Genomic DNA, 26045 nt, shown 5'->3' on the forward strand with positions numbered 1-26045 from the left:
CTGCTTATCACTGCAATATTGTCGTCTGAAAATTGCCATACTACGCATATATTACAATATGTTACCTAACTTTACTTTCTAAGTTCACTATATGTACGACAGTTACATCGGTCAGTCTAGTTAGGAGTGGAAAGAGAGTGCTTCTTCTAAGATCATCCAAGAGCCCTCGTTCCCCTCTCTTTAGTGGCCTTTTTACAATCTTCCTTCGTATAACCTTGTTTAATTGTTCAACCATCAATCATCTATTTATAGTTCGGCCGCGTTTTGCTATATTGTTTCTTCCTTTCATCTGTTATTGAGCCGGCTCATATGTTGCCTGTTCGGAAAGCCATACCCGACCGTGTGATCCTCTGCTACTATTCCCATCATTGGGTTAGAGTTTCGAGCGTACCTCAGAGACAAAGTACGAACTTCCATTTTGGATAGATGAGATTACGAACATGGGAGTTGGCCTATCCGACGGCAAACTCGGTTATGTAAAGTTAAATACCGTCCATGACGATGCAACATTAGGGAAAGTAGAGGGAGGAAAAAAAAAAAGGAGAAAAAGAAAAGAAAAACAACCGTGTGAAAGCCGTCATCATCAGTCCGACCGTAGCACCCGCTTGAATGTCTCCAGTGTATGATCCCAAACCTTACCAGGGAAACTCCGGGCTCGATAATCAGCCATCAGTTTCTCGCGAGTTGCATTGCTCCCATCGTATTTGAGAATATAGGAGCCCCCTCCAATTTTACCAGTTGATGCAGATGCCGTGTCCACCCCTTTGACCAAGGGAACCCCCAGATGTGATGGATCTTTGGGCGTGGCGGGAGGATAAGCTGCCGACGTCGAGAGATACAGATTACGCTCACCACTCTCCTCCGGCGTAATGGAAATCGGACGAGAAAGAAAGCTTAGGATAGCCCCGCCAAAGTTCCCGAAGGTGGTGTTCATCAACGGAGTCCGTACAATTCCCGGAAAGACGTGTAGAAAGCTTACGGTCGGATGGGCGGTGGCTAGATGCTCTATCGCTAAGGAATTTAGTGTAGCGGCGTATGTGTTTGATTTCGAAAAAGTCCATGACTTTGTCAGGTCGAAATTGTCTTCTTCGATGGTGCCTTCTTGGCCGCCTGCTAGGATGGATACGACCCTGGCTGGACCGGGGGAGGCACTGAGCAAAGGCATAAGGTTCTGCACGAAGCGCATCCGGGAGTAGTAACGAAGGGCATGGTTGTCGTCTAGTCCTTCATCGGTCTCTATGTGTGGGGCCCCCCTGTCAGCACTAGTAGGGTATAGGGGTGTTGGGGTTGACGGGGTAGCGTTTGTAGCCGTCCCGACTGACCAGGATAAGGTTATTTCTGCTACTTACCATTTTTTGAAAGAGAGAGATGGCCGGTGGACATGAAGAGGAGATCGATTTGCTTTTCCTTGTCGGTGATTTCCGCACAGGCCTTGTCAACACTACGCAGAAGTGAGACATCCGATTGAATGAAGTGAAATGATCCGTTTGGATTTGAAGCCCGGAGCTCCTCTAGGACTCTGGAACCGGATGCGGGATTCCGGCCAACCAAGTGGATGGTTGGTTGTTTCACAGCGAGCGCCATCTGCTTGGCTGTCGCCTCTCCTATGCCACTGGTGCCTCCAACGAAGACGGCGACCATCTTTTGGCGTTGAGCGCCTAGAGCCGTGTTGGACTGACGAACCTGGCTAAGAGTGGGCATGATGGATGGTTGGGAAGAGTAGTATGATACTATAGTTAACAAGCGGGAACAAGGGGAGATACTTCTTCTCACTACGCTTTATAAGTGCCTGGCAGCTTGGTGATGATAATGAGATGTAGTTAGTTTGGGAGTTGTGCTGACGCATGACGCGCACCTGACTCACTCGGGTCGGGTACCCTTCCTTATTGGGCCTGCTTACGCTGACGTCAAGCAAAAGAGTTCATCAATTAGCTAGATGCTTACCTCGTTATGGTGGCTGCGATCCGGGCAAAATCGGACGGAAGAGAACACCTGCTTGACCTATCATCCTGAAAACGCCATTGAACTCTAGGGGACGGGAACAAGGTCTCACATTCGAGCAGACATGGATTGAAGCTGTTTGCGGGTGACGGGACCAGGGCAAACGGATCCCAACCAAAGTCGAAATAATTCACGGACCAAAATAAACATCTCCAGATAAGGACAACTGACACTAAGGGCAGCAAATGGGAGCTAGCGGTCGTAATATTCTCCGTGCAGTTAGTACTGTCTAGCGATCTTCAGGCAAGATCCACATCCCGTCCGCAGCGGATGTACCGGCACCAGGCTTCCCGACTTCTGGATCATGATAAGGTTCTGTCAGGGGTACTCCATAGTGGAGCAATGTCGGCAATCGCCCATGAGCTGGTGACAGCTACAGGCATAGGTCACGAGGGAGCTATCTGCTAAGCTGGCAGCAGCAGTGACTTTTCCAATTAGCCTTGGAGGCGTCTTACAATTTCTCGACTATGCATACCAGTACTGCTGATATTTAGAGTTTCCATCGGTTGGAGCGTTTGACATCCAACTTAATCCAAAAGAGGTTGTAATCGGGTCGGTTCGGGCCCAGCCTAGCCCATCTACTCGTGTTGTCGCAAGGCTATCATGGTCCTTCGTGAGGTGTCATCGCGCGTCGTCCGGATGTCGACAGGGCTGTCTTCCAGGTCGGAAAGTTCATCGACAGCTCTAGCAGCCAGATGTAGAGCTGAGCACGTATCTGTTTGCTTGTTAGATGATACTTAGATGATACTAAGTTGGTGTTTTGTGACCACGAGCTGGATGAGTTTGATATAGCGAAGATGCTCCCGTATGTGATATCGTATAACGCACTTTATGTAAATGAATCTTTTCGATTACGGCGAGGAAACTACGTGACTCATACTCTTTCTAGTACGGTGCAATTTTGGAGAGGGTGAGAAGTGTCTCCAACTTCCAAGTACAGTTAGATTAAATTCCTCAAGGCTCATTTCCCAGCAGTGTTGAATCTACCTACCGGTCGGACCTGGTGTTTATCGTTCATCGGTCGGCCTGTCATCCGGCACACACCTCGACAAGTAGCATAGTCCGCGCCTCGGCTCATCGACGTTTATACTCCTCTACCACGACCGTAATGTATCCAATCAGACCTCGATAAGTTCAATGACCAGAAGGATGCAAATGCGTTCCATTTCGCATTGCGTTCCACCTCACGGTGGAAAGCGACTCATACCCGATCTCCCCGACCAACACTCTTCATCTGCTGGATACCGAGAGCACCCCTCAGCGCTCACTGATCCCATCGCGATGATACCGTCTTTGTTGTTGTGAAGAATGGCCAATATGTCTTTCCAGGGGAATGCCGGTCTGGACAGGTTAGAGTTTCTCCCATCAGCGTGCCTGGATACTCACCACCCAGAAAAGAGTCTTTGTTGCTCGTTCGGACCGCAGTTCCATATGGCGCTATTGCACTGTCAGGGGTTGGTTGCGCCACAGAAATAGGGATAGCCATACCGATCAACGGGATGTTGACACCGATTTGTCCAACATTGACACAGCGTTGGAACATATTTGCATGTTTTCCACTGGTGGTAAATATAGAGCATCCGTTACCATCTATGATTGGATCAGCAATCCATGTCCTCCAGACACGGAATTATCGGAGACTGACACTTGTTTTGATTAATCAGATCGATCGCTTCCTCGAGAGTGTCCACCTCCATACAGATGAGTACTGGTCCAAATATCTCCGCCTGATAACATTCCATGTACGTCTGCACGTCCCCGAGTATGGTTGGGCCCATGAAGTTGCCATCCGGATAGCCGGGGACCTCAATATCCCGACCGTCCAGAAGAACCGTTGCTCTCTCCTCAACTGCTCGCTGGATCATCTCACTAACTTTTTCTTTGGCTGTTTTGTCGATCAAGGGCCCAATCTTAGACTCCTGATCCCCTCCACATCCTACCACCATCGACTGTGCCAGTTCGACCAGCCTAGGAACCCAGTCTCTCGTCACACCAACAAACACTGCTACGCTCAAGGCCATACATCGCTGTCCCGCAGCTCCAAAGGCACTTCCAGCGATCGCAAACAGCGTCGAGGACATATTGGCATCCTCTAGGACAACCCCATGGTTCTTGCCCCCACACTCTGCTTGTATTCGCTTCCCTGCAGCCCTTGCCAAGTCATGGACCTGCCTAGCAGCGGATTCGGACCCGACGAAGCTCACCGCTTGAACTGTGGGTTGAGTCACAAGCATCTGAACGGTAGATGGACCGCCGTGAAGCACGTTGAAGACTCCAGGTGGGAATCCAGTCTTTACGAATGCCTGTGCTAACAATGAAGACGTAGTAGGTGTTTTCTCAGAGGGTTTCAGGATAACTGTATTGCCGGTGATGAGCGCGTACGGAAGCGACCACAAGGGAATCATGAAGGGAAAGCTGAAAGGGGTGATTGACACACAGACGCCCTGTGGAAAACTGTCAGTAGCTTGTCCGTATCTTCTTAGTACCAACGTACAACTGGCTCGTAGAACGTTTGTAGCAACGTTGCATCACCTCCTAAGAACATGCCGGCCATTTCAGGCCCAATCGAGCATGCAGCATGTATGCAGTCCAGACCGCGGAAGACTTCTGCATCTGCATCGGCTAGGGTCTTTCCAACCTCTCGAGATAAACAGGTCACCTGTGATTGTTAGTTCAACTCCTTTGCCAGTCAGCTGTTGCGGCTGCTTGCTCACAATTTCAGGAGACATCTGTCTTAGTACATCCACTAGTCTCAACAGATGCTCACGCCTCACTTGAAACCCCAAAGCAGCCCATCCAAGCTGGGCATCTTCAGCAGCCCCAACGGCCCGCTGTACTTCCTGAAGTGTACTCCCCGGGACCCTGCAAAGTAGACGTTGTGAGACCTGTCCATCGCGTTAGCACTAGTAGCAATAAACTGAGGTTGATCAAGACAAATACCGGATCCAGCACAGTTGTCCAGTTCTGCGACCTAGACATCACTGATTCATTATTAATAAACAGATGCGTGATTGTCGGCCCAGACTGCGACCGCGGTAATAGCTCCTCCCGGTCGGATGCATCACTTTCTTCAACCGGTACGGTTTCAGCACGACTGGATCGGGAACTTAGCCCATCACGACGGGTCTTATCTCCACAATCTCTCATCAGCATGGATTATTCCACTCTTATCATTGTCTTGAACTGGAACAACCTACATCTGAGATCCGCCGGCGCACGCGCCCCGACACTGTGGTACCATCGCTAGAAGCGGGCGAGGCTGCGGGGAACGGTGTGAACCTAGAGCGACCCGATGAGGCGCTTGATGCCCGGGGCATGTTATCGTATGGCGATTTGGTGAATCCAATCGGGAGATACAGATTATCGGATTATGGTGGCGATGATTATCTGGCGATCTGGTAGATACTGGCTGTCTTATCAGACTTGGGGTTGCTGCTTGGTCTGTGCGCGTGTTTACTGATAAGCGAGCTGCTACGTAAATCGCCTTGATAAGCGCACAGGCGATGCTCTGTTGGGTATAGTTGCGTGTCTTGTCGTTCTATATACAAAATGGGTCTATGAGGCTCTCAGCCTCAGATATATGCCTGTCATGAGCACGAAAACTTCTTTACCCTTCAAATCTATGCATCTAAGCAGAACTACCATTTATCACAATTCAAGAATGGTATTACCACGGGATACGGGTTAAGAAAATTTCTCGCCTTTTCAGTGCATTAATCTCTCAACAGGGACATCAGTTCAATCGAAAATGGCATCTCGGATTATTCAAGTGAGGGGCAGAAGTAGAAAGCCGCTACAAGTTGCCGAAAAGCTGCATATTGAATACCTGCATAGACAGCTCTTCATTCGATACTCTGCGATCACGCCAAGAAAATCGGGCAATATATGAGATCGGTATTTTCATCATCGATTTTCTTCCCGAATGGAGCTTCGTGCTACCACATAGAGGGCGTCTTCTACTCTTCATACTCTTCCGAGCCTACTATCTTCATTACCAACAGAAATATGATAATTCCCAATTTCAAGGAGTCGGAGCGTAGGGTGAGTCATATGGTAGCTATTACGACTGCTCGCTCTCAGGTACCCTGTTGAGTGCTTTCAATATCATAGAAGATTCGACTCAGCACTTTATCATTCTTTCTGGACAACAGCGACCGTTACAAGAACTCTCCGGAGCACTCTTCCCAGGCCCAACACCCAACCCAGATAAGATTAGATTAGATCCTCACCCCGCTTATCTTATCGTCCTTTCGCACCGCAAAACCCCGCGCTTTTTTCCCTCCGAATTTTCACTCCGCCTTTCTTTTCACACGATAGGCGTAAAGCACGCGACTAAATCAGCGCCGGTCGAGACTAAGCCCAAAGTCGTCCAACCTATACCATATAGTCAGTCCTATCCACAGAGTGGCCCAAAATCATCCATTTCAAACAAAAATTTATCACAACACCTCAACCATCACTCCGCCCACTTCCGGCCAATCGAAAAATAGTCCAAACTTAAATCCACGCCATGGAATCCTCTAGCGCAGCAGCCTGGACTACCCAGATGGACGGCATCACGGTCCTGGAACAGGACCGGTCTCTACTCAATTTGATGACCATCATCCGGGACGTGAATACCAATGATCGGGACTTTTCCGCTGCTGTGGAGAAGGTTGTGCGCCGGTTGATTACAGCCGGTAAGTATTATTCTATATCCAATGAACTTTTAATCATTGGAACAACGGCTTATGTAAATGTATAGCATTGGGCCACGTCCCCGCTGAAGAATACACTGTTACTACCCCGATCAACAAGCCCTACACCGGAATCCGGTTCACGAAGGGTGTTTGCGGTGTCAGTATCCTCCGCGCCGGTGCCTGTATGGAACAGGCGCTGCGGGATACTTGGACGTGAGTGTTTCCTTTCTGTATCTGAAGAGTATTCAAGTGCGCTAAATAAGAATGCGCAGTGGACCCCTAAGTTTCGGTAAGCTGCTCATCCAGCGCGATGAGGAGACTAGCATCGCCAAAATTTATTACTCGAAGTTGCCGGCGGGGATTACGGATGATAGTATGTTTTATCTTTTCTTGTGATGGATTGTTGGTTGGCAGGAAAGGAGAACACACTAACAATGATTTAGTCGTCCTGCTACTGGAACCCATGCTCGCGACCGGCGGATCTGTGATCAAAGCCGTTGAGAACTTGACGAGCAATGGTGTTCCTGAGGAATCTATTGTTCTTGTTAATGTGGTGTCGTCGCAGAAGGGACTGGATGTTGTTTCTGGTAGATTTCCGGGTCTGAAGGTTGTTGCTGCGGCGGTGGATGCGGAGTTGACTGCTCAGAAGTAAGTGTGCTTAGTTAATTTGAAGTAGATCGTTGCTGACTCTGCTTTAGCTACATTAGTCCTGGTCTGGGAGACTTTGGTGATAGATACTATGGAACGACTCATTAAGAGTGGAAATGAGTTCGCTATAGGGTTTAGACTGTCTATTGAGGTGTACGGGTGATGGGTTGGTTCTTAGAATCCTTGGGATTTGTAAATATTCTTTCGCTTTATATAAGGGAATGGCTAGGACTTTATTGATAAGATTGTATTTTTGAGCCTTGTCTGAATGTATATTGCTGTTCAGCAGGCTAGCTTTCTGGACCCATGCTTACTTTTGAGCAGCTGACAAGAGTATGTGTCAGGACCTCCCGATGCCTGAAACTGTCTCATTTGATTCTGATTCCATACGGGCAACTGATATAAGGGATCAATGGGCGAGAGAAGGGTACAGAACGTATCTCATTTGGCAAGAGCGAAGGTGCAAATGTAAGTCTTCACGTTCTTGTACAAATCTATTACGTATATGTTCTAATCAAATGCTGTTCCATAGAGCCTATCCCCAATATCCCCAACTCCAGGCTGAACATACCCCTTCGCATCCACGTCAGGATCAACTGCACCCACAACTAATCGGCTACCCTCGGGCCACACGGCAGCTGCATGCCCCAACCCAACCGGACTAGACAGCATAGAAAGAAATGTAACCTTGTCAATTCCCCAATCCCTGACATAATGAGTGACTAACCAGAACATTACAGTAATCTTGAAACTCACTTCAATATACTAATAACCGCAGCGGCTGTACCACCCGTGGCAATCAACGGATCCAAAATATAAGCCTGCTTGATATGCGCCGGCTTCACGGGTAACTTATTGTAGTACTCAACCGGCTGCAACGACGCCTGGTCCCTGAATATACCCATGTGATAGACGGTTGTCGACACATCTTCAGGGATGTTGTCCACGAAACCATCGAACATGGCGAGACCGGAGCGTAGCACCACGATGATAGCTATCGTTTCATCTTTGGGTACGTCGATGTGCAGGCTCTTTGTCATGGTTGCTGTCATGTCGCGCACTAGGCTGCGTACTTTGGAGGACTTGAGGGATCGATCCCTGAGTTGTGAGAGAAGGGATGTGAAAGTATCATTTTGAGGTTGATCAACATTGGCGGGTAGTGTGACTGTCATGATGGATACAGTGGGTTGTATTGATGTAACGAGAAGAGAAATGAATGGAAATGTATACTTGACGTGCAATGTAGTGGATATGTCCTGCTATAAATATGTTGACTTCGTTAAGATACAGAATGATATGATCACTGTGGCATCCTCCGATCTCATAGTTGTTCCGCCCATCTTCACAAGGCGGTTATCGTCGCTGGTATCAGATAAGATACCGTATCAGCCGAGGCGATAAGCGCCTTCCCCGCTTTGTTGTGCTCATCCCCTCATCCAGTTTAACATTCTTTGTAAACAACACATCTATCTTCTCTTCCTATCAAGAAGAGAAGCGCTCAGAGTACACCCGAACTTGCAAGAAAATTGCATTATCTGGCTAAGGAAACACGATGGACTCCAATACCAGACACTTGCTTCGTTTGGAAGCCGTACGCGAGAGAGCGAATATCGTCTTCCGCCTCGCTGAACAAGGAAGGCTGCACCACTACGACTACCACCCTGAGCGTCTCGATGCGACCGTAGACTACGTTGCAGGCATAATCCAGGTAAATAGCCTCTTATACATCCAAAACCATCCCTAACCATCTATTCAGCGCGACTTCGGCCCGGACCGCTACGACCAAATCCCTCCCCACGGTCGCTGGCAGCACTTCGACGTAGGCGGCGTGCCTCGAATCCAGAAACTGATCGAGCGATGGGATGCATCCGGATATGATGATAAAGAGAAAGTCAGAAGTCTGTTGGATCTATTCTTCGTCTCCGTGCTTCTCGATGCCGGTGCGGGAGATACTTGGCGTTACGTGGAGAAGGAAACCGGGGCCGTCTTCACCCGCAGCGAGGGTATTGCGGTCGCATCGCTGTATATGTTCTTGAACGGTGACTTTGCCAACAAGGAATCTGAGAGAAAGGATGTGGTACATGGTACGTGTTGTCTGCGGTGTCGGCAGGGAGATGACATTGCTCACGATGAACAATAGGAGAGGCCCTGCGGACCCTCAGTGTAGACACACTACTTCGCGGCTTTCAAGTTGACGATTCCAGCAACCCACTTCTTGGAGCTTCTGCCCGGGTCCAGATCCTCCAACGACTGGGCGAGTCCTTGAGAAATCTTCCAGAAATCTTTGGGCCATCCGGCCGCCCTGGGCAAATCGCAGGTCAGTTACCAGTCAACGTGATATAGTACCTAGTAACTGATGTACTTTCTAGACTACCTCCTTGCTATGAGCAAAGGCTCCATCGACTACTTGGTTCTTTGGGATGTCCTACAGAAAACCCTCATCCCAATCTGGCCATCCGACCGCACCAAAGTGAACGGTTACCCCATCGGCGACGCCTGGCCACTCACCGTGCTCGCAGAGCAATCACCATCCTCCACTACGGACAGTATCCAACCATTCCATAAGCTCACACAGTGGCTTGCATACTCCCTCAAGGTTCCCTTTGAGCGACTTCTCTCCCTGAAATGGCAGAACGCAGAGCTGGGAACTGGCCTCCCTGAGTACCGTAACGGAGGATTATTCATAGACATGGGCGTATTGACGCTTAAGCCCGAGGCGCAGGAGCGTGGACTACGAACCTCAGGAGGAAACCTTCCGTGCTTTGCAGTCGCAGACGGCGAGATCGTAGAGTGGCGGGCCATGACTGTTGCGTTGCTCGATAAGCTACATGAACGGATTCTGCAGAGCGGCAAGTTTGGGGCTGTGCAGTTATCATTGCCGCAGATGTTGGAGGCGGGATCATGGAAGGCGGGCAGGGAGTTGGCGGCGAAGTACAGGCCTGAGACGAAATCGAGTCCGATTTTGAACTCTGGTGATGGCACTTTGTTCTAGATGTAGCCTTGATAGTGCAATAAGAACGCTGTTCTCTTAATGGGATTTTAACCGGTGTACTCTATTTGTCTCCTCTAACTACCCCCTGACGTATATTACTACTATACCCAGTTATTGAAATATCCAAACCAACTCACTGCACATTGTCAACTAGAAGCCAGTCACTACACCAGCCATACTTTCGCGGTAGATGTAGATAGCACCAGAGATAAGATTAGACAAGATAAGCGGCAGCCACGGCTTATCGGCCCCTCTGATTGGCTATCGGCCGCACCCAGGGTCTATCATCGAGATCGATCGTATCTGAGCTACTATCTGAGCTACTCCATAATGGGGATACTGATAGCTCTGTCCAGCTGTCCCTAGATAGTCAGAAAACGGAAGCACCCTATCGTCTATCCACTCCAGCACAGCCTCTACCCCAAAGAGCATTCAGTACAGAAGTCACTACAAGCATATAAACTCACCACTCCCCTGTAACAACTCTCATCTTCACGTCTCATACACCATCGACTCCCTTTTCGTTTCCTTAACACCACACACATCATGCCAACAGCAACACAAGAACCCTCCTCCAAAACGGACGCCTACAGCAACCGCATCGTCGTACGTCTCCTGCCATCCCCATATCAATTCACCATTCACTCACTAACCACAACAGCTAACAACCTACCCCTCCCAAAGCGTCGCCAACCCCATCCCCCTAACCTGGGGCTCCTCAACCCCAGAGACCCGCGGCCCCGTCATCGTCTCCCGCAGCAAAAATACCCTCAGCAAGCGCAACGCGATCGGCGCCCACGGCGGCAGCTACTCATTCTACACCGCGCTCGCCATTGCCTCAGGGGACCTGGAACCCGACTTCCGCCCGAACTTCCTCAACACACAGCCGACATTCAATTTCCCCTACCAAGATGCATGGGGCGACAAGGGCAAGATTGTCTCAATGGATCCGTTCGGCCATGATATCGTCAAGCACTACGGGAAGTATCTAGATGAGGGGATTGACGTACGGCCGACCATTGCTGTGACGAGAGCGACGATGCGTGTCTCTGAGATCACGGATGCGATTGCACGCGGTCGAGTTCCTATCGACGGGAACATCGTTCTCAATGAAGGTGGGGATGTGAAGGTGACCAAAGTGGCCGTAGAGCCCGTGTGGTATCTCCCCGGTGTGGCTGATCGGTTCGGCGTGTCGGAGAAGGATCTCCGACGGGCGTTGTTCGAACACACGGGGGGAAGTTATCCGGAGTTGATTACCAGACCTGATATGAAGGTATTCCTTCCGCCGATTGGTGGACTGACGGTTTATATTTTTGGGCCGCCAGAGCGGGTATCTGATCCGGAGATGCGGCTAGCGCTGCGGATTCACGATGAGTGTAATGGGTCGGATGTGTTTCAGTCGGATATTTGTACGTGTCGGCCGTATTTGACGTTTGGAATTGAGGAGGCGATTAAGGAGGCTCAGGGGGGCGGGAGTGGAGTGGTGATTTATTTTCGAAAGGAAGGGAGGGCGCTGGGTGAGGTGGTGAAGTATTTGGTGTATAATTCGAGGAAGAGGGGTGGGGATACTGCCGATAAGTATTTTCAGAGGACGGAGAATATTGCGGGGACTAAGGATGTGAGTATTCTTTCTTTGCATATGAGAGGTGTTGGTGGTGATGCTAATGGTGTTATAGATGAGATTTCAGGCTTTGATGCCGGATATCCTGCATTGGTTGGGCATTACGAAGATTGATCGCATGCTGTCCATGTCGAATATGAAGCATGATGCGATTGTCGAACAGGGCATTCCAATTTATGAACGTGTTCCTATTCCGGACGGTAAGTTGGCTTGCTCTTGCTGATAGGATTGTTTGTGGCTAACTGGATTAGATATGATTCCGGAAGATTCACGAGTAGAGATCGATGCGAAGATCCATTCAGGGTACTTCTCGACAGGAAAAGAAATCACAGAAGAAGACCTCAAGCAGGTTAAGGGACGTGGCTGGGAATCTTGGGAAGATGTGACGGTGAGTTGATAAATCCATCATGAATTCATGGGTGTTCGTCAGAGCTGACATATCAGGTAGCACTGATTTTCATTATATACCAACTTATAGTAGATTTATCAATAAATACGATTTTGAGTTTCGGCGATGCCACGTGGTTCCCATACCCTAGGTTAATTCAACAAGAGAACAAGAATTGTTGCAGATTACGAATGAACTAATGCATAGTTATCGACCATGTGTAGCAGTAATCTCAAACACGATCGTTGTGAGTATAAAGTAGCTTTTTATTCAGCAGGTCGCACCGATTACGCAAATGGCGAAGTTATGATTGGTTAAAACGCTCCGGAAAAGAAAGACTAAGTACCGAAGAAGCTGTGCCATGCAACCGAATCTATTTATGTATAAAGGAACAGCACATACAGAGAGAAATAAATATGAGCAGATTGGGCCTCATCGGGCAACTTGAAGCATAGCCAAGCCAGTGCTTAACCGAGCTTATACACTACATTAGCACCAGCATAATTGCCTGCGCTGACCTCCAACCGAGGTTGGGTCCAAGCCTCCCGAGACCCAGGCGTGCCGATATCCGATCTCACCACTTCTCGGGATTTGGTCATGCATATCACGCAAGCAAAAATGGGTGTTAGCCCAATGCGATACACGTATTACGGATTGCTCTGCAGCATTCACAAGACGATTAAAAATCAAATCAACTTACCAATCACTGAGAGCATGTCTGGGTGCTGCTGGATGAGTGGCAACTCGGAGTTCCAACAACAGAGTGGGTCGGGATGCCACACGGAATGCCCCGTTTTTTTAGTGTCTTTTCTTTAGTTTCCGGTTTCAACGCAAGCGATAGAATTTTAGTGATAAATGAGTGGTCGGCCGCATTCTTCTGCTTATCGCTGTTATTTTGCTCACTGGCTTGCCATGTGCACTGTCGTTCGTTGTTAATACCCTTTTAATGCCCCTGGCTGCGCCAGGCCCTATACCTCATGAAAAATTCCGGTCAAAAAGTTCCACCAAATCAAAAAAGTAAATAGAAAAGTTCAACTAAGACATCCACAACATGGAGGACACCCTCACCAAAGGACCCCTCCCACCAGGGGTCTACCGGTCCAGAATTCCCTTCTGGCGCCTCCTCACCGACCAAGCAGCCATTACCCAAGAAGTCCTGGAATACGACTTCCCCGGCAACGGAACCGAAGACGACCCGTACGTCGTGTCCTGGATCCCGAACGACAACCGCAACCCGATGCTCTTCGGCTTGGGCCGCAAAGTCGCCATTACTCTCATTGTAGCCTCCTGCACGCTGACCGTGTCCCTCACCTCGTCAGTATACAGCGGCAGCGTCAGCGAAATCACCGCCTACTTCAACGTCAGCGATGAAGTCGCAACAATCGGTCTTTCTCTTTTTGTCCTCGGCTTCGCCGTCGGCCCCCTCCTCTGGGCCCCCTTCAGTGAAGTCTTCGGGCGCCAACTCCCCTTCTTCTTCAGCTGCATGGGCATGGCTGCTTTCTCAGCGGGCTGCGCCGGCGCCCAAAATATCTGGACGCTCTGCATTCTGCGATTCTTCGCCGGCGCGTTCGGTTCCGCTCCTTTCACGAACGCAGGCGGTACCATCTCCGATATGTTCACGGCGCGGCAGCGCGGCTTAGCGTTGAGTTTGTATGCCGCAGCGCCGTTCCTTGGTCCTGCGATCGGACCCATCATCGGTGGGTTTCTGGGAATGAGCGCCGGATGGCGCTGGGTGGAGGGGTTCCTAGCTGCGTTGGCTGGGTTTATCTGGCTGCTTATGGCGGTTTCTATCCCTGAGACGTATGCGCCGCGGTTGTTGCGACTCCGCGCGGATAGGCTCTCGCAGCTGACGGGGCGGGTTTATCGGAGTAAGATTGAGTTGGATAAGGGGACGGTCTCTTTGCCGCGGTTGTTGAAGACGACGATGTCTCGGCCGTGGGTGTTGTTGTTTCGCGAGCCGATTGTGCTGTTGTTCGCGCTGTACATTGCCATCGTGTATGGGACGCTGTATATGTTCTTCGCTGCGTTCCCGATTGTGTATGAAGATGTGCGCGGGTGGAATCCCGGTGTGGGCGGGTTAGCTTTCCTGGGGATCGCAGTGGGGATGATACTGGGCTGTGCGTGCACGATTCCCGCCAATCTGCATTACATTAAGGTGCAGGAAAAACATGGGGGTTTTGCACCGCCGGAGACGAGACTCATCCAGTGCATGCCCGGGGCGTTGGCGATCCCGATTAGTCAGTTCTGGTTTGCATGGACGGATTATCCGTCTATACATTGGATCGTGAGCATTATCGCGACGGCGCCGTTTGGATTTGGGGTGATTTTGATTTACCTTGGGGTTATGAATTATCTGATTGATTCGTATACCATCTATGCGGCGTCGGTGTTGGCTGCGAATACGGTGCTGCGGTCGATCTTCGGTGCGGTGTTCCCGATCATTGCGCCGTATATGTATGACGGGGTGGGAATCCATTGGGCGCCGTCGATCCCAGCGTTTCTGTCGCTGTTGTGTATGCCCGCGCCGTTTTTGTTCTACAAGTATGGTGCGCTGATTCGAACGCATTGCAAGTATTCAGCGGAATCTGATCGCTATATGCGCAAGTTGCAGGAAAGTACGAAGCGCAAGTCGGAGGTGGTGGAAAAGGAGAGGCCAGTGAAGGATGAACCTATGGTGCCGGCGGATGGGGAGCCGGGGATGTCACAGGCTGCAGAGCAGAAGTGAGTACATAGACATATATAGATTTAGAGTATATACAGATATAGAGATACCATATTATGAGATTTGATTTGCATGCATGTGAAACAGATGTGAACCCAAGTGCAGTCGGGGGAAAAGACTAATATGTCGGCTGCCAATATGTGAGTCGCAATTGGTTCATGCAACTTCGAGAAAGTCAGTATTGTGGAATTATTTTGTCTTCCGATTCAACTGGGTTCTCTGCAGACCATGATGAGGTGTCTACAGAATGTCTCTGAGCCTCACTTTCATCAAGATTACCAATTTGGATGGTGTAATAGCAGCCAGCGCTGATTGTGATAAGCACCCACAGTCACACCTACTTATCCTAAATTCAGACGGTACCATAACAGAAGTAACCGATCGGCTTCAGCCGAACCACCCAAGATCGCCATCCTGTCACGCTGACATGAAGCCCTATCCTGTCAACCAAGACCAGAGAACCAGCTTATCGAACTCTAAATCACCACCATCGACTCCAGTCCCGCTCAACGAAGCTTCTCCCCGATAAGCCTCCACCAACAAGTAACCACGAGAACAATAGCCCTGATAGATCAACACAATAGTCTCATTGATGGAGTCACGCACGGGCATCAGATCCCAACACCGTCAATGAACAGATGTTCCCCGGCAAGTGAGATGATAGGGTGTTCGGGGCTGCAGGGATATCCCGGGTTCATTCATGCTAGACACTAACCAACTAGCCAATTAACATGCTACTCCTTCTCAAATGCTAATTATCCCTTGAATGGCAGCCGAGTTCACCGCGGAGATGTCGACATGCCAGACTCAGTGCTGATAAGATGCGAAGCTGTGACTCGTCCGGGCCGGTCTTGGCAAGAACCCCAGCGGGACCCTCGACATGCTGGGGCTGAACTCTATCCAGCCTGAATCTGAGCATTCGACGTCGATCCGATAAGAAGTATACACGCTATGTGATTGGTCCTGTCTGTTTGTTTTTCGCCCTACGCAGTGCTACAGTGGTGTATATAGGGCTGTGTGGTCTTCACTTCCCCACGTAGGTCAGTTCGAATACCTCAACTCACCCACCGCATACTAGATACCCTCACCATGTCCATCAGTATAGACGCATACACCCCCACGGAGGTAATCAACCTCGTCGCCCGAGCAGGTATCGTCAAAGGTAATACCCGCCTCGACAAGGTCTTCCTCAGCTCCGTCTCTGCAGGATGTCTACTTGCCTTGGCATGCGGAACTGCCCTGAGCACGAACACGAGTACCTGGTTCCAGGAGAATGCACCGGGGTTGATTCGCACGATTAGTGCATTGGTATTCCCGTATGGATTGTGCATGATCATCCTGACAGGGGCGGATTTGTGCACGGGATCGTTCATGGTATGTCCCTCTCCTTGCTCCCCAATTCCAAAGAATGTAGCACTAAATGATAGATCAGTTCACAACGGTCGCGGCCCTCCAGCGCCAACTCCCTTGGTGGAAGATGCTGCTCCACTGGTTCATCACATTCTGGGGAAACCTCTGCGGATCGCTATTTGTCGTAGCGATTATCTTTGGCTGTACTTCCCCCCATCCCCTCTCCACTATATCCTGATCCACGATCCTAACCATGTCCAGACGGCGAAGTCTTCTCCACGGACCCCTACAAAAGCGAAGTCATCTCCTTCGCCACGAAGAAACAAGTCACCCCGCACTTCCAACAAATCTTCCTCCGCGGCATCGGCTGCAACTGGCTCGTCTGTCTGGCTTGTTTCTTCGGACTACAGGGCCGTGACCTCGCGTCAAAGATCATGGGAATCTGGTGGCCGATCTTTGCGTTCGTGTCACTGGGTTTCGATCACGTCGTAGCGAACATGACTTTCATCCCGCTAGCCATTTGGTTAGATGCGCCGGACATCACGGTGGGGTTGTATGTGTGGAAGGGGATTATCCCGACCTTGTTGGGAAATATCATCGGGGGCGGGCTGTTCGTAGGAACGTACTACTGGTATATGTATCTCCTTCAAGGAGAGAGTATTACTCTGGCTGGGTTAAGGAGGCAGGGTATGGCTGGTACTTCGGTGACAGGGACGCCTGCGACGGCGGGTGGGAAGGATGATGTTGAGGCGATGGCGGGGGCGGTTTGAATTCTTTTAATGAGAGTTATGGGTTACATATAATGTTTGGATGGATATATGTGATGAGGGTGGTGGTGATAACAATAGTAATTGCTAATTCAATAAGTTTCTGTTTCTGCCTTATATCACATCAGTTGACAAATCAGGATGGAGGCAATATATGCCAGGGCCAATGTTGGCTCTCGCATCGTATACATACCAGGAGTGTACATATTTGCTGGTGATCAGGCGCCCATCTTGTCCTCAGTGTATTCCTCTCCCACTTCTTGAATTGGCAATCCATTAGTACTCGATTCATTGAACTCAGATGGTTGAAAGCGCTTAGGGAGTATGTGACGCCGCTGAGAATTTGTGGATGATATGCGTATAGACGATGGGAAGGAGGGAAAGGGGTGTGGAAGGTGGCAGAGACGCAAAATTAATTTACGCAGGGACATAATCAGGTGCTTATTCAATGAAGGGACGGGCTGTGAAAGGCATTGAGGATGTGGATTACTTGTGAAGATGGAGGCGGAGGGGTTAGGGAGAGGGCTGCCGAGAGGTTGTCTGGTCCGTTGGGAGAGTCACTTCACGGACGGAGTAGTGCAGAATGATCTTGACAGCGATTGAAAGCAAATGGAACGCAAGATGGGCAGATTGGTCAAGGAGCGCGAGAAAGAGGCACGAAGCGGTTACAGCAGAGTGAGAGGATGTTCCAGCGGGTAGAGAAGAGGGAGGCAAAGATCGCACAGAAGATGATACGAGTGATCATTACAGCGGATGATGGAGTGGAATATTCTACTGGTCTATCTGATGATGATGAATGATGATGAATAATAATATACATAAGTTTTGGTGGTGGTGCTGCTGCTACAGCACGTAACGGAAGAACGGGTTCTGCTTGTCCGTCAGATCCTGGAAGGCCAGCTTATCACGCTGGCTCTCGTCCAAGTCCATGGCGTCGCGACGCCGATTCTCACGCCACAAGACAACGTACAATGCTACCGCCGCCGCGATGGTGATGCAGTAGCAGATCACCATGCCTTCCCATAGCTCGGGGTAGTGCTGGTCAACGGTCTTGCTATTCACTAGCTGCGGCCCGATGATGTTGCCAACAGTGTAGGCAACGAAGACGGTGGCCGCCATGACGGTTTTCTTGGTCGCGCCGGCGACGTTACTGGCACCGAGGGTGATGATAAGGCTGACGACAGGTCCAAAGAAACCGGTGATGGCGTATCCGGCAACTGGAACTGCCGGGTGGTATCCCCATTCGGATTTCCAGATCATCACGCAGCCGGCGATGACGGGAAGACAGCAGGCGATGAGCATGGGGATGCGCGTGTTTGGGACGCGCATGCCGATGTAGCCGCAGAGGGGGATGAAGATGAGGCAGACGCCACCCACAGGAAACTGGAAGAGAATGGAGTCGAGGGTGTTGTAGCCAAAGGTTGATACGATCAGGGGGCCGAATCCGGAAATGGCTCCGTTAATAGTATACCTAGGATGTATTAGCGACGCTTCTTATGTATGACGGGTTACTCACGCTGCAGCCATCATGATAGCAATCAAATACAGCTTGATGTCCAGGAAAGACTCCACAATTTGATCTCTCTTGATTACCTGGCAGCGCACACCGGTCTGTCCCCGACGCAGGCGCTCCACGGCCACGACCCTCTCCTCATGGGTCAGGAACCACGCCTCGACGGGGGAGTTAGGCATGAAGCAGCACCAAATCCCAAATAGGAAGGTGAGCACACCGGCGAAGATGTAGATATACTGCCAAGACTTGAGACTCCCAGAATCGATCTGTCCAAATGCATAGTTGAGTGCACTTCCGATGATGGTAAACCATCCGGTACCAGAGAACCACCATGCCTGTCGCAGACTCTGCTCGTCCTGCGTGTAATATCCACTGACAACCGTCATGAATCCGGTAGGAATGACACTCTCAACGAAGCCTATATAGTCAGTAAATGATGACATGTGAATGTAGAGCAGAAGGAATACCTAGGAAAAACCGTTGCACAAACAGCCCCTGCCACGAGGTTACTCCCGCCGTCGCAGCACAGGTAATGGCCCAGAGCATCACGACTGGGCCCAGGACGTGCTGGATGCGAAACCGTTGCAGCACAAATGTCATGGGGTACAACCCAGCCATCATACCAAAGTAGAAGATGGAGGTAGCCCAGCTGAGACGGGAAGTGTCCTTGGTAGCAGGCGAGGTGGAGTAATCCATGACCTGGAGCTGCAGATCGGTTGTCATACCGAATAGTGATGCACTTCCAAGGATGGCCTACAAACAACAGCTCTAGTTAATCAACGAAGACATATCAAATCGGGGAATGGTCAAGACGAACCTTATCCCAGTAAACAAATCCATAGCCTATAATCCACAAGTCAACAATATGCTACATTACCCATCTAACCAATCGTCTTGAACAAAACAACCACCAAACATCCAAACAAAGAAGATAGATATGACAAACCAATCAACATAGCAGGCATAAAAAATGCATCAATCTTGCGCAGCACCCTCTTCTCCACGGCGGGGTCAATCTCCCCCGCTTCTTCACTGACTATGGCCCAAGCGACATCTTTGTCCGTGGGTGCAGTCGCAGACGCAGCTATTGTCTGCGATTCGACCTGAATCATGATTCTGGAGGTGTAATATGCAGATGTGATGATGCAGTGGTGGTGAGTGAAAATTTCGATGGCGGGATGGAAAGACGCGTAGATCCTGCCCTTGGTGGGTTGGTTGATTAGATTATCTGGCCCGCGTGGGTTTAGTTTTTTAAGCTTTCGGGTAGTTCAATGCCATTGTCTGTCTGTCTTGTCTGTCTGGCAGCCGGGAATTGTGTCGGTCGCAGTATCAGGGTTGAAGATGGAGGATTGCCAATTAGTTGATTTGGGTTGATGCTTGTTATTTGCTTGGTGGATAATCATTGATGGTAGTGAGGAATAGTATTGTTGCACATTTTTGTTGACGTTGAAGCAAGAGTAGCATACACACCAGAGAGAAATGTTGGCGGAGGACTGTGCTCCGTGCGCACAACGATAAAGTTCGTTGACAGGTAGATACTGGCTACCATCTACATTTCTGCCACAGTTGGACAACTGGTGAGTTCAAAAGGATGGACATACCCCTGCGAAGGGTACCAATGCAGTTGTTTATTCATGATGTTTGGTACTGATTATGTAGTGCTACCTACAGCATTACATACGTGTACTAGTAAGTAAACTCGGATAGCGAGCAAAATAGTAGGCAGGCAGCAAGGTTCATCTACTAGGGGTACAGGATATATATATACCATCAAAAAATATTTCCGTCCTACAGCCGCATACTAGCACTCGAGTGGAGGCATCTGACCAGATAAGAGCCAGCTTCGGAACTATTCAAACAGGCAGGAGAACCCCGAGACAATCAGATGATAGTGGATAAGAGGGTCATTCATCCCCGAAGCCCCTAACAGACCCATCGAACGAAGGCTAAAACTAGGACGGTGTTGTAACAATGCGACCCATTCACCGATCGCACTTCTTCGTACAAAGTAAACGATGCAACACAATTCTGGACCATGAAAGGCCATTCCGAACAAAAAAAAAAAAAAAGAAATAATCCCGCGCACCAATCTCCAGGAGGGTTACACTTTTCAAACCCCGCGACACCAATTGTATCAGTCCTCATGCAAGCTGGATTTGAACCAGATCCCGAAGTATCCGCTTGACCGGCACAATGACGTAGGACTTGAAGCATCACGGAAACCAATTCCTGGCAGGGGAGTAGCATCGCAGTGGAGATGCCCAGCTCTGACGGATCGTGGAATTTGGCCCGCAACCTGATCGTCCACGCTGTTTGGTATGATTGGCGAATCGCCTCCGACCGCCTTGCAATCGATCCTCAGGCGGACACTGGAGGGGGAAGGAAGTGGGAAAATACACCTCACAGCGCATCAGACCACTCCAACAGGGTTGAGTTAATTTCTCAGGAATGCCGGAGAGTAAGAGTGGGTAGTTACAATGCATTGCCAAGCAATCTAATGTAGGCTGGACTGGTGTGATGGTGGTGCTTGTTCGTTCTTTGCTTGACCTTCGGCTATTCATCAAGCACCACAAGCAAACCACCAGTGATCGGTTTCAGGCCTGGCTGGCATTTAATATGCCTTCAAACGCCTGGATTTTTCCTTCACACGTGACAGTGAACAGTCGATAATCACGGTGCTAGAACCCCAATGCCTCTCCCCATTCGTAGGAGCTCACTGCGACAAACGCACTGACCCACGGTAATCTGCGTGAACGCACGGACAACGTGGGATGAATTAGGTGGAACATCTCGGACGAAGCAAGGCAGGGCTAGCTGCGGAGCACAGCATGAACCGGAAAGTACACAGTCGAGGAGAGAGTCTCCACCGGGAAAAGATGCCGACCGCTAATTTCGTGGTGCGAAATGGAGGCGGAAGAAATTTCCGGGCGCCAGGCAACGGAGACACGTCACATGTCGATCGCTATTATTCCACGCTCCCAAAACATTCCATCGGGGCCAACTTTCACACCGGCAGACACCGGATCCCGAGATATGGACGAGAAGGATGTACTGGGATGATGCTATCCAGAAAGGGAAAATGTACGCAGGGAATCATGCAACACATTTTGATCTAGAATTAGTGGTAATGATTCTTTACTTCGTCACGGACTTGTCAAGACATGAGAAATCGAATATGGGTGGCTGGGCGATGCCATCCTCAGTCAGCCGAGCTGCCTCGCTTCGAATCGGACTCCGACGCGGCCGAATCCTGGTTCGTCTGCGAGAGACTCAACCCATCCCATTTCGCCAGGAATTGGTCCATATCCACGTCCCCCTGGCGCGCCGGCCCCTGCTGCACTACCGAGCTAAAATGCGGGTAGAAGCTGCTGAACTCCTCGGCGTCGCGCTGCTTCCAGCCCAGCGTCTCGAAGTCGGTAAATAGCGCGCCGGTCTCCTCAGGAAGAGCCACCTCCGTCTGCGTCGCGGAGAGCTGTATCATGCGTAGAATACCTTTGGCGAGAGGGAAGCGCCGTGAGAACGCCCGGGCAATAATGCACAGCTCAACGAAGGCGTTGCGGTTATCTGTAGAGTCCAGCGCCTCCATGAGGGTGAACATGCCGATGCTGCACCACTGAATGGTCGACGGCGCCATCCGGTCGATGCCCCACTTGTCGCGATGAACTCGAAGCAGCGCTGCTACCCGGCGCGCCGACGAAAGGCAGAGTTGCCGTGCATGTGCGGCCGTGGACACATCCAGGGCCACTTCACGGTTGGATCGGAGAAACCCAAAGATCTGCATGACGGTGGTATGGTAAAACATACTACGGTGGGGCGAATCAGCACACTGCGTCGCACACAAGAGGCATCCTGTGAAGGGGAGAGGCAAAAACACTCACTGGATACTCAAAACGTGGGGGACGGTCGCCACATCCGCATTTAAGCACGGTGGCAAATGAGCGTACCACTCCTGGAGCTGTTTGTAGATGCCATCAACAAACCCGATCATCTGCGACGGGGCAACCAGGTGCTCAGGGTCATGAAATCCCTGGCTGATCTGCATCATGATGCAGCAAAAGTCGCACCATCGATCGAAAACACAATTGTGATGCCCGCGGACGGCGTCCACCTCTCGCGGGTATGGGTACCATAGATCGTCCGGGTCGCCGTGGGTGACGGGGATGCGTGGACGCTGCGGGGGGTTGACGTTGATATGCTTCATCAATGACACAGTCGCCGTCCTGCCACCAATCCCAGTTAGTAAATACTCTTGTTTTTCAGACGGGCTTTCACTTACGAAGCAATGTTGAAGGCTCCCCAGAGAGTCCTATTCACGACCCCTTCGAACACAGGGTCTGCCTCCTGGCCGGCTATCCCAGGAGGATGGCGTTCCGCATACTCCTCCGCTCCCCGGATAGCTAGATCCAGGTACATCCAACCCAATCGGTCTTTGCCCATCAGGACCATCCTGCAGGCCCAACACTATTAGCATGTCCCACATTGCATGCAGCTTCACGCACATACCGGATAAACAGAACCAATAGACCTTGGATAGTTGGTATTGTAGCTCCTCCCTCCTCTCCTTCCAGGAGCCGACGGGCTTCTTCGTAGAAATGATCACCCCGCGTGAGCGTGTCGTTGGGAACGGTGAACACTTCGGCATAGTCAGAGTAGTACTAGAATCAGCATCAAGTTAGTTAGTCCTGCGGTGAATGGTACATGTTCAAACGATCGGGTACACCTACACAAGCCTCTGAGAGAATGGCATTGACCAAAAAGCGGGAACAGAACCGGCAGTCGAGATTGCCGGCCCGCATGTCCCGTAGAAAAGCATCCTTATCCAGCCAGTGGAAGAACGGATAGGTCCAGGTCAACCACAGCGAAACGAGGTGAGATACCAGATCACCGTCGTCAGTGACCGTTGTCCACGGCTTCGCAGGAACTTGATAGACGGGATTATCGGCGAGACGGCGGACATCCAGAACGCGGCGGGAGGATCGGGGTTGCGAAGGCGGTTGCGCCTCCTCATCATCGTCGGAGGGGCGAGATATTTGACTTTGGATCTCGCGCAGTTCTGGGGACAATTCGATTTCGCGCCCGGTGAATTGTTGCTCCAGGAAAATTTGGAGCTCCTCGAAGGAGGCATTACTCCGGATGAGATTCAAGAGCTGAGCGAGACGTTTGCTCTCACTTTCCCGGAGCGCGTCAATGAGTCGTAGCAGCGTCTCTTCCGCTTGTTCGAGACGGTCCAATTTCCGCTTCATTGCGTATTTGCGACGCATGTCGGCCATCTCGTCGACCAGGCACGGGATGCCGTTTGCCACGCAGTGTTGACATGGTGGATCACCTCTGCACTTGAGGGGGTCAGCCGACGAACAGGACGCGATGTGATGGTATGAAGATACCAGTGACAACGGGCTTAATGAAGAAATCCCACCTTGAGCTTCTTCTGTTTACACGCCTTGCAGGCGGTGGTCTTGTGCTTGCGACCCTGAACTACATTGTCCGCCACCTTGGCAGTTGGGGGCTGGCCAGGAGCGGGGGCTAGAAAGCGGGAGGAGGAGGATTGCGAGTCGGACATATATGACAATGATGGGAACAACAAGACGACCACACGAGGGGAAGTCGCCCTGGCAAGAGAGAAAAGAGAAGAGGCGAAGAGATGAAGAATGGACCCGAGGGAACGGATACAGGGAGTTTCAATGGGGGTGGGGTTCGGTTGGCGGGAGGAGATGGCAATAGTGTTGTGGGAATGATGGGTGAATGAAAGTGGAAAATGGTCCCCCCCCCTTTGACCGTCTAAGTAGTAATAGAAAAAAAAAAAAGGTAGACTAAGTGAACGACACTAAGCCCCCGGGTTTGGAAAGAAGGCAGGAGAAGGGGCGAAGGTGCTGATTCAAGAGCCTATTTAGCAAGAAATGCCAGTACTAGTAACAACTTATGAGTGTTGCTATTTTTTTAAAGGGCCGAATTTTATATATGGAGCCACAGACCCAATTGTCAAAGGATTTGCTTTTCCGGGCCTGGATCTGTGGCTTGCATCGGCATCCAAGTGGAGGGATAAAAATAAAAAGAAACCACAGGTCCAACAAAATCACAGATTGAAAATTCAAAACACTAAAAGAAAACTAGAAGAAAACAAATAATTTGGGCGTTGATGGAAAATACCATTTGAGACGAAGTGGGCGAAAAAGGGTGTGAGGAAATCGAAAATCCCAGAAAATACCCAAAATGGAAATGGGAAGGGACAGAAAAATTCGAGTATACAACAGATGAGACCAAAAGGGGAAATGCATACAAGAAGAGAAAAGAGAAGGGACAAAATAAAAAAAAAAAAAAAAGGAAAGAAAGAAGGAAATACACAGTTCAGCACCCAGACTCCCAGAGACCCAGAGGGAAGGAAGCTTAAAACGCGACAGCCAGTCAGCAATGCGGATGGGAGGCCGTAAGACAGACCTTGATGTTTCTGGAAAGCAGCAGAGGCTGCGACATAATTCCGCGGGCCCGTCGAGACTTCCGGCCGGGGAGGGGAGGAAAGAGACTGTGGACTACTACTACAGAGGGAGAGTCATTCAGTCTGCAGTGCAGTCAGTAAGCAAGAATCCAGTAGTACTCCGTAACTTGTTCCGTATGAAAGAAAAAAAGGATCGGGAACCACCAGTCCCAAAGAGGACAAGCCTGCGGGCAGCCCCAGTCTTGGCCCGGCCTGTCGCTGGTGGCACTGCTATCCGCCCAATCACTACCGGGGGCGCTAGTGTCAAATGGGGAACTTCGAAGTATCTTCGGCCGTCCAAGTGTCGGAGCCGGTAGAACCCAAATGGCAAATACCCTCATCATCCTGCCAGATGGTTCCCGGGGCTAACCTGCATAGGCCATGGGAATCGAATTATGAAGCAGCGAACGAACGTCTCCCATCCGGAGACCTGAGAAACAAACAAGGTCCGGAAAACTGACTTGGAGTTTGGGACCTATCTCTATTACCGCTTTGAGGTTAGTAGTAAACCGCATCGCTGGGACCTTCGGGAGCCCTGTACCTGGCAACTCCCAGTTTTGGTAGTCTAGTACCACTGGGAGGAAATTATGGAGTACTACACAAGTTCAATTGGGCGGGTGTACCTGGTTAGGCCCGCAATAATACCAAAGAATTACCAAGATACATACTTTGACTTTGTTGCCTCTAGTAGATAATAAATATAACAATATGCGTACCTGATGTACCTCAAGATTACTTCAATACCGTATTGGCTTAGTACCCGAGGTCAGATCCGGTCAGGTCGGGTCTTAACTCTCTTTTTTCTTGTTCCTCTTCCCCCCCCTCGCCGCCATGAACACATGGAGACTGCGACCCAGTCAATCACCCAGGGGTGTGGAGGCTGTCCATCGGC

The 26045-nt window shown here is 50.3% G+C and overlaps 10 protein-coding genes across 10 annotated transcripts; 5 read left to right on the top strand and 5 right to left on the bottom strand.

The window, feature by feature from the left end:
• Positions 1-438: 438 nt before the first annotated feature.
• BO79DRAFT_202084 (short-chain dehydrogenases/reductase) lies at positions 439-1769 on the bottom strand. The gene is made up of 2 exons (XM_025681630.1): positions 1350-1769; positions 439-1236 (listed from the first exon to the last, which is right to left on the bottom strand). Exons 1-2 carry the CDS (start codon positions 1699-1701, stop codon positions 584-586), a joined length of 1005 nt encoding a protein of 334 aa, XP_025535563.1. The 5' UTR covers positions 1702-1769; the 3' UTR covers positions 439-583.
• Positions 1770-3265: 1496 nt separating this feature from the next.
• BO79DRAFT_274405 (methylmalonate-semialdehyde dehydrogenase) lies at positions 3266-5318 on the bottom strand (the record flags this gene model as incomplete). The annotated part of the gene is made up of 7 exons (XM_025687597.1): positions 3266-3342; positions 3388-3591; positions 3647-4445; positions 4496-4660; positions 4716-4886; positions 4942-5127; positions 5199-5318. The coding sequence occupies 7 exons, from the start codon at positions 5316-5318 to the stop codon at positions 3266-3268; spliced, it is 1722 nt and encodes a 573-aa protein (XP_025535564.1).
• A 1031-nt stretch (positions 5319-6349) lies between these two features.
• On the top strand, positions 6350-7506 carry BO79DRAFT_240249 (uracil phosphoribosyltransferase). The gene is made up of 5 exons (XM_025685005.1): positions 6350-6680; positions 6746-6893; positions 6953-7053; positions 7124-7328; positions 7379-7506. The coding sequence occupies exons 1-5, from the start codon at positions 6512-6514 to the stop codon at positions 7434-7436; spliced, it is 681 nt and encodes a 226-aa protein (XP_025535565.1). The 5' UTR covers positions 6350-6511; the 3' UTR covers positions 7437-7506.
• A 332-nt stretch (positions 7507-7838) lies between these two features.
• Positions 7839-8500, bottom strand: BO79DRAFT_274407 (phosphoribosyl transferase; the record flags this gene model as incomplete). Its single annotated transcript, XM_025687598.1, has 2 exons — positions 7839-8034; positions 8085-8500. The coding sequence occupies 2 exons, from the start codon at positions 8498-8500 to the stop codon at positions 7839-7841; spliced, it is 612 nt and encodes a 203-aa protein (XP_025535566.1).
• Positions 8501-8801: 301 nt separating this feature from the next.
• BO79DRAFT_290244 (URC4/urg3 family protein) lies at positions 8802-10347 on the top strand. The gene is made up of 4 exons (XM_025688872.1): positions 8802-9036; positions 9085-9412; positions 9469-9645; positions 9698-10347. The coding sequence occupies exons 1-4, from the start codon at positions 8881-8883 to the stop codon at positions 10318-10320; spliced, it is 1284 nt and encodes a 427-aa protein (XP_025535567.1). The 5' UTR covers positions 8802-8880; the 3' UTR covers positions 10321-10347.
• Positions 10348-10820: 473 nt separating this feature from the next.
• On the top strand, positions 10821-12338 carry BO79DRAFT_274408 (GTP cyclohydrolase II; the record flags this gene model as incomplete). The annotated part of the gene is made up of 4 exons (XM_025687599.1): positions 10821-10926; positions 10982-11938; positions 11997-12141; positions 12193-12338. Exons 1-4 carry the CDS (start codon positions 10867-10869, stop codon positions 12336-12338), a joined length of 1308 nt encoding a protein of 435 aa, XP_025535568.1. The 5' UTR covers positions 10821-10866.
• A 980-nt stretch (positions 12339-13318) lies between these two features.
• Positions 13319-15580, top strand: BO79DRAFT_247919 (MFS transporter; the record flags this gene model as incomplete). The annotated part of the gene is made up of 3 exons (XM_025685678.1): positions 13319-15050; positions 15139-15191; positions 15408-15580. Exons 1-3 carry the CDS (start codon positions 13381-13383, stop codon positions 15578-15580), a joined length of 1896 nt encoding a protein of 631 aa, XP_025535569.1. The 5' UTR covers positions 13319-13380.
• A 553-nt stretch (positions 15581-16133) lies between these two features.
• On the top strand, positions 16134-17222 carry BO79DRAFT_290246 (formate/nitrite transporter family protein). The gene is made up of 3 exons (XM_025688873.1): positions 16134-16425; positions 16484-16604; positions 16663-17222. The coding sequence occupies exons 1-3, from the start codon at positions 16141-16143 to the stop codon at positions 17169-17171; spliced, it is 915 nt and encodes a 304-aa protein (XP_025535570.1). The 5' UTR covers positions 16134-16140; the 3' UTR covers positions 17172-17222.
• A 789-nt stretch (positions 17223-18011) lies between these two features.
• On the bottom strand, positions 18012-19793 carry BO79DRAFT_258932 (putative MFS transporter; the record flags this gene model as incomplete). The annotated part of the gene is made up of 5 exons (XM_025686338.1): positions 18012-18639; positions 18685-19099; positions 19149-19434; positions 19499-19524; positions 19628-19793. 5 exons carry the CDS (start codon positions 19791-19793, stop codon positions 18012-18014), a joined length of 1521 nt encoding a protein of 506 aa, XP_025535571.1.
• Positions 19794-21838: 2045 nt separating this feature from the next.
• BO79DRAFT_50817 (Zn(II)2Cys6 transcription factor) lies at positions 21839-24366 on the bottom strand. Its single transcript, XM_025689346.1, has 6 exons — positions 24098-24366; positions 23406-24014; positions 23185-23336; positions 22958-23128; positions 22560-22901; positions 21839-22484 (listed from the first exon to the last, which is right to left on the bottom strand). Exons 1-6 carry the CDS (start codon positions 24239-24241, stop codon positions 21881-21883), a joined length of 2022 nt encoding a protein of 673 aa, XP_025535572.1. The 5' UTR covers positions 24242-24366; the 3' UTR covers positions 21839-21880.
• Between the last annotated feature and the right edge of the window lie 1679 nt (positions 24367-26045).

The sequence above is a fragment of the Aspergillus costaricaensis genome (assembly GCF_003184835.1).
Source record: "Aspergillus costaricaensis CBS 115574 unplaced genomic scaffold BO79scaffold_37, whole genome shotgun sequence".
NCBI lineage: Eukaryota > Fungi > Ascomycota > Eurotiomycetes > Eurotiales > Aspergillaceae > Aspergillus > Aspergillus costaricensis.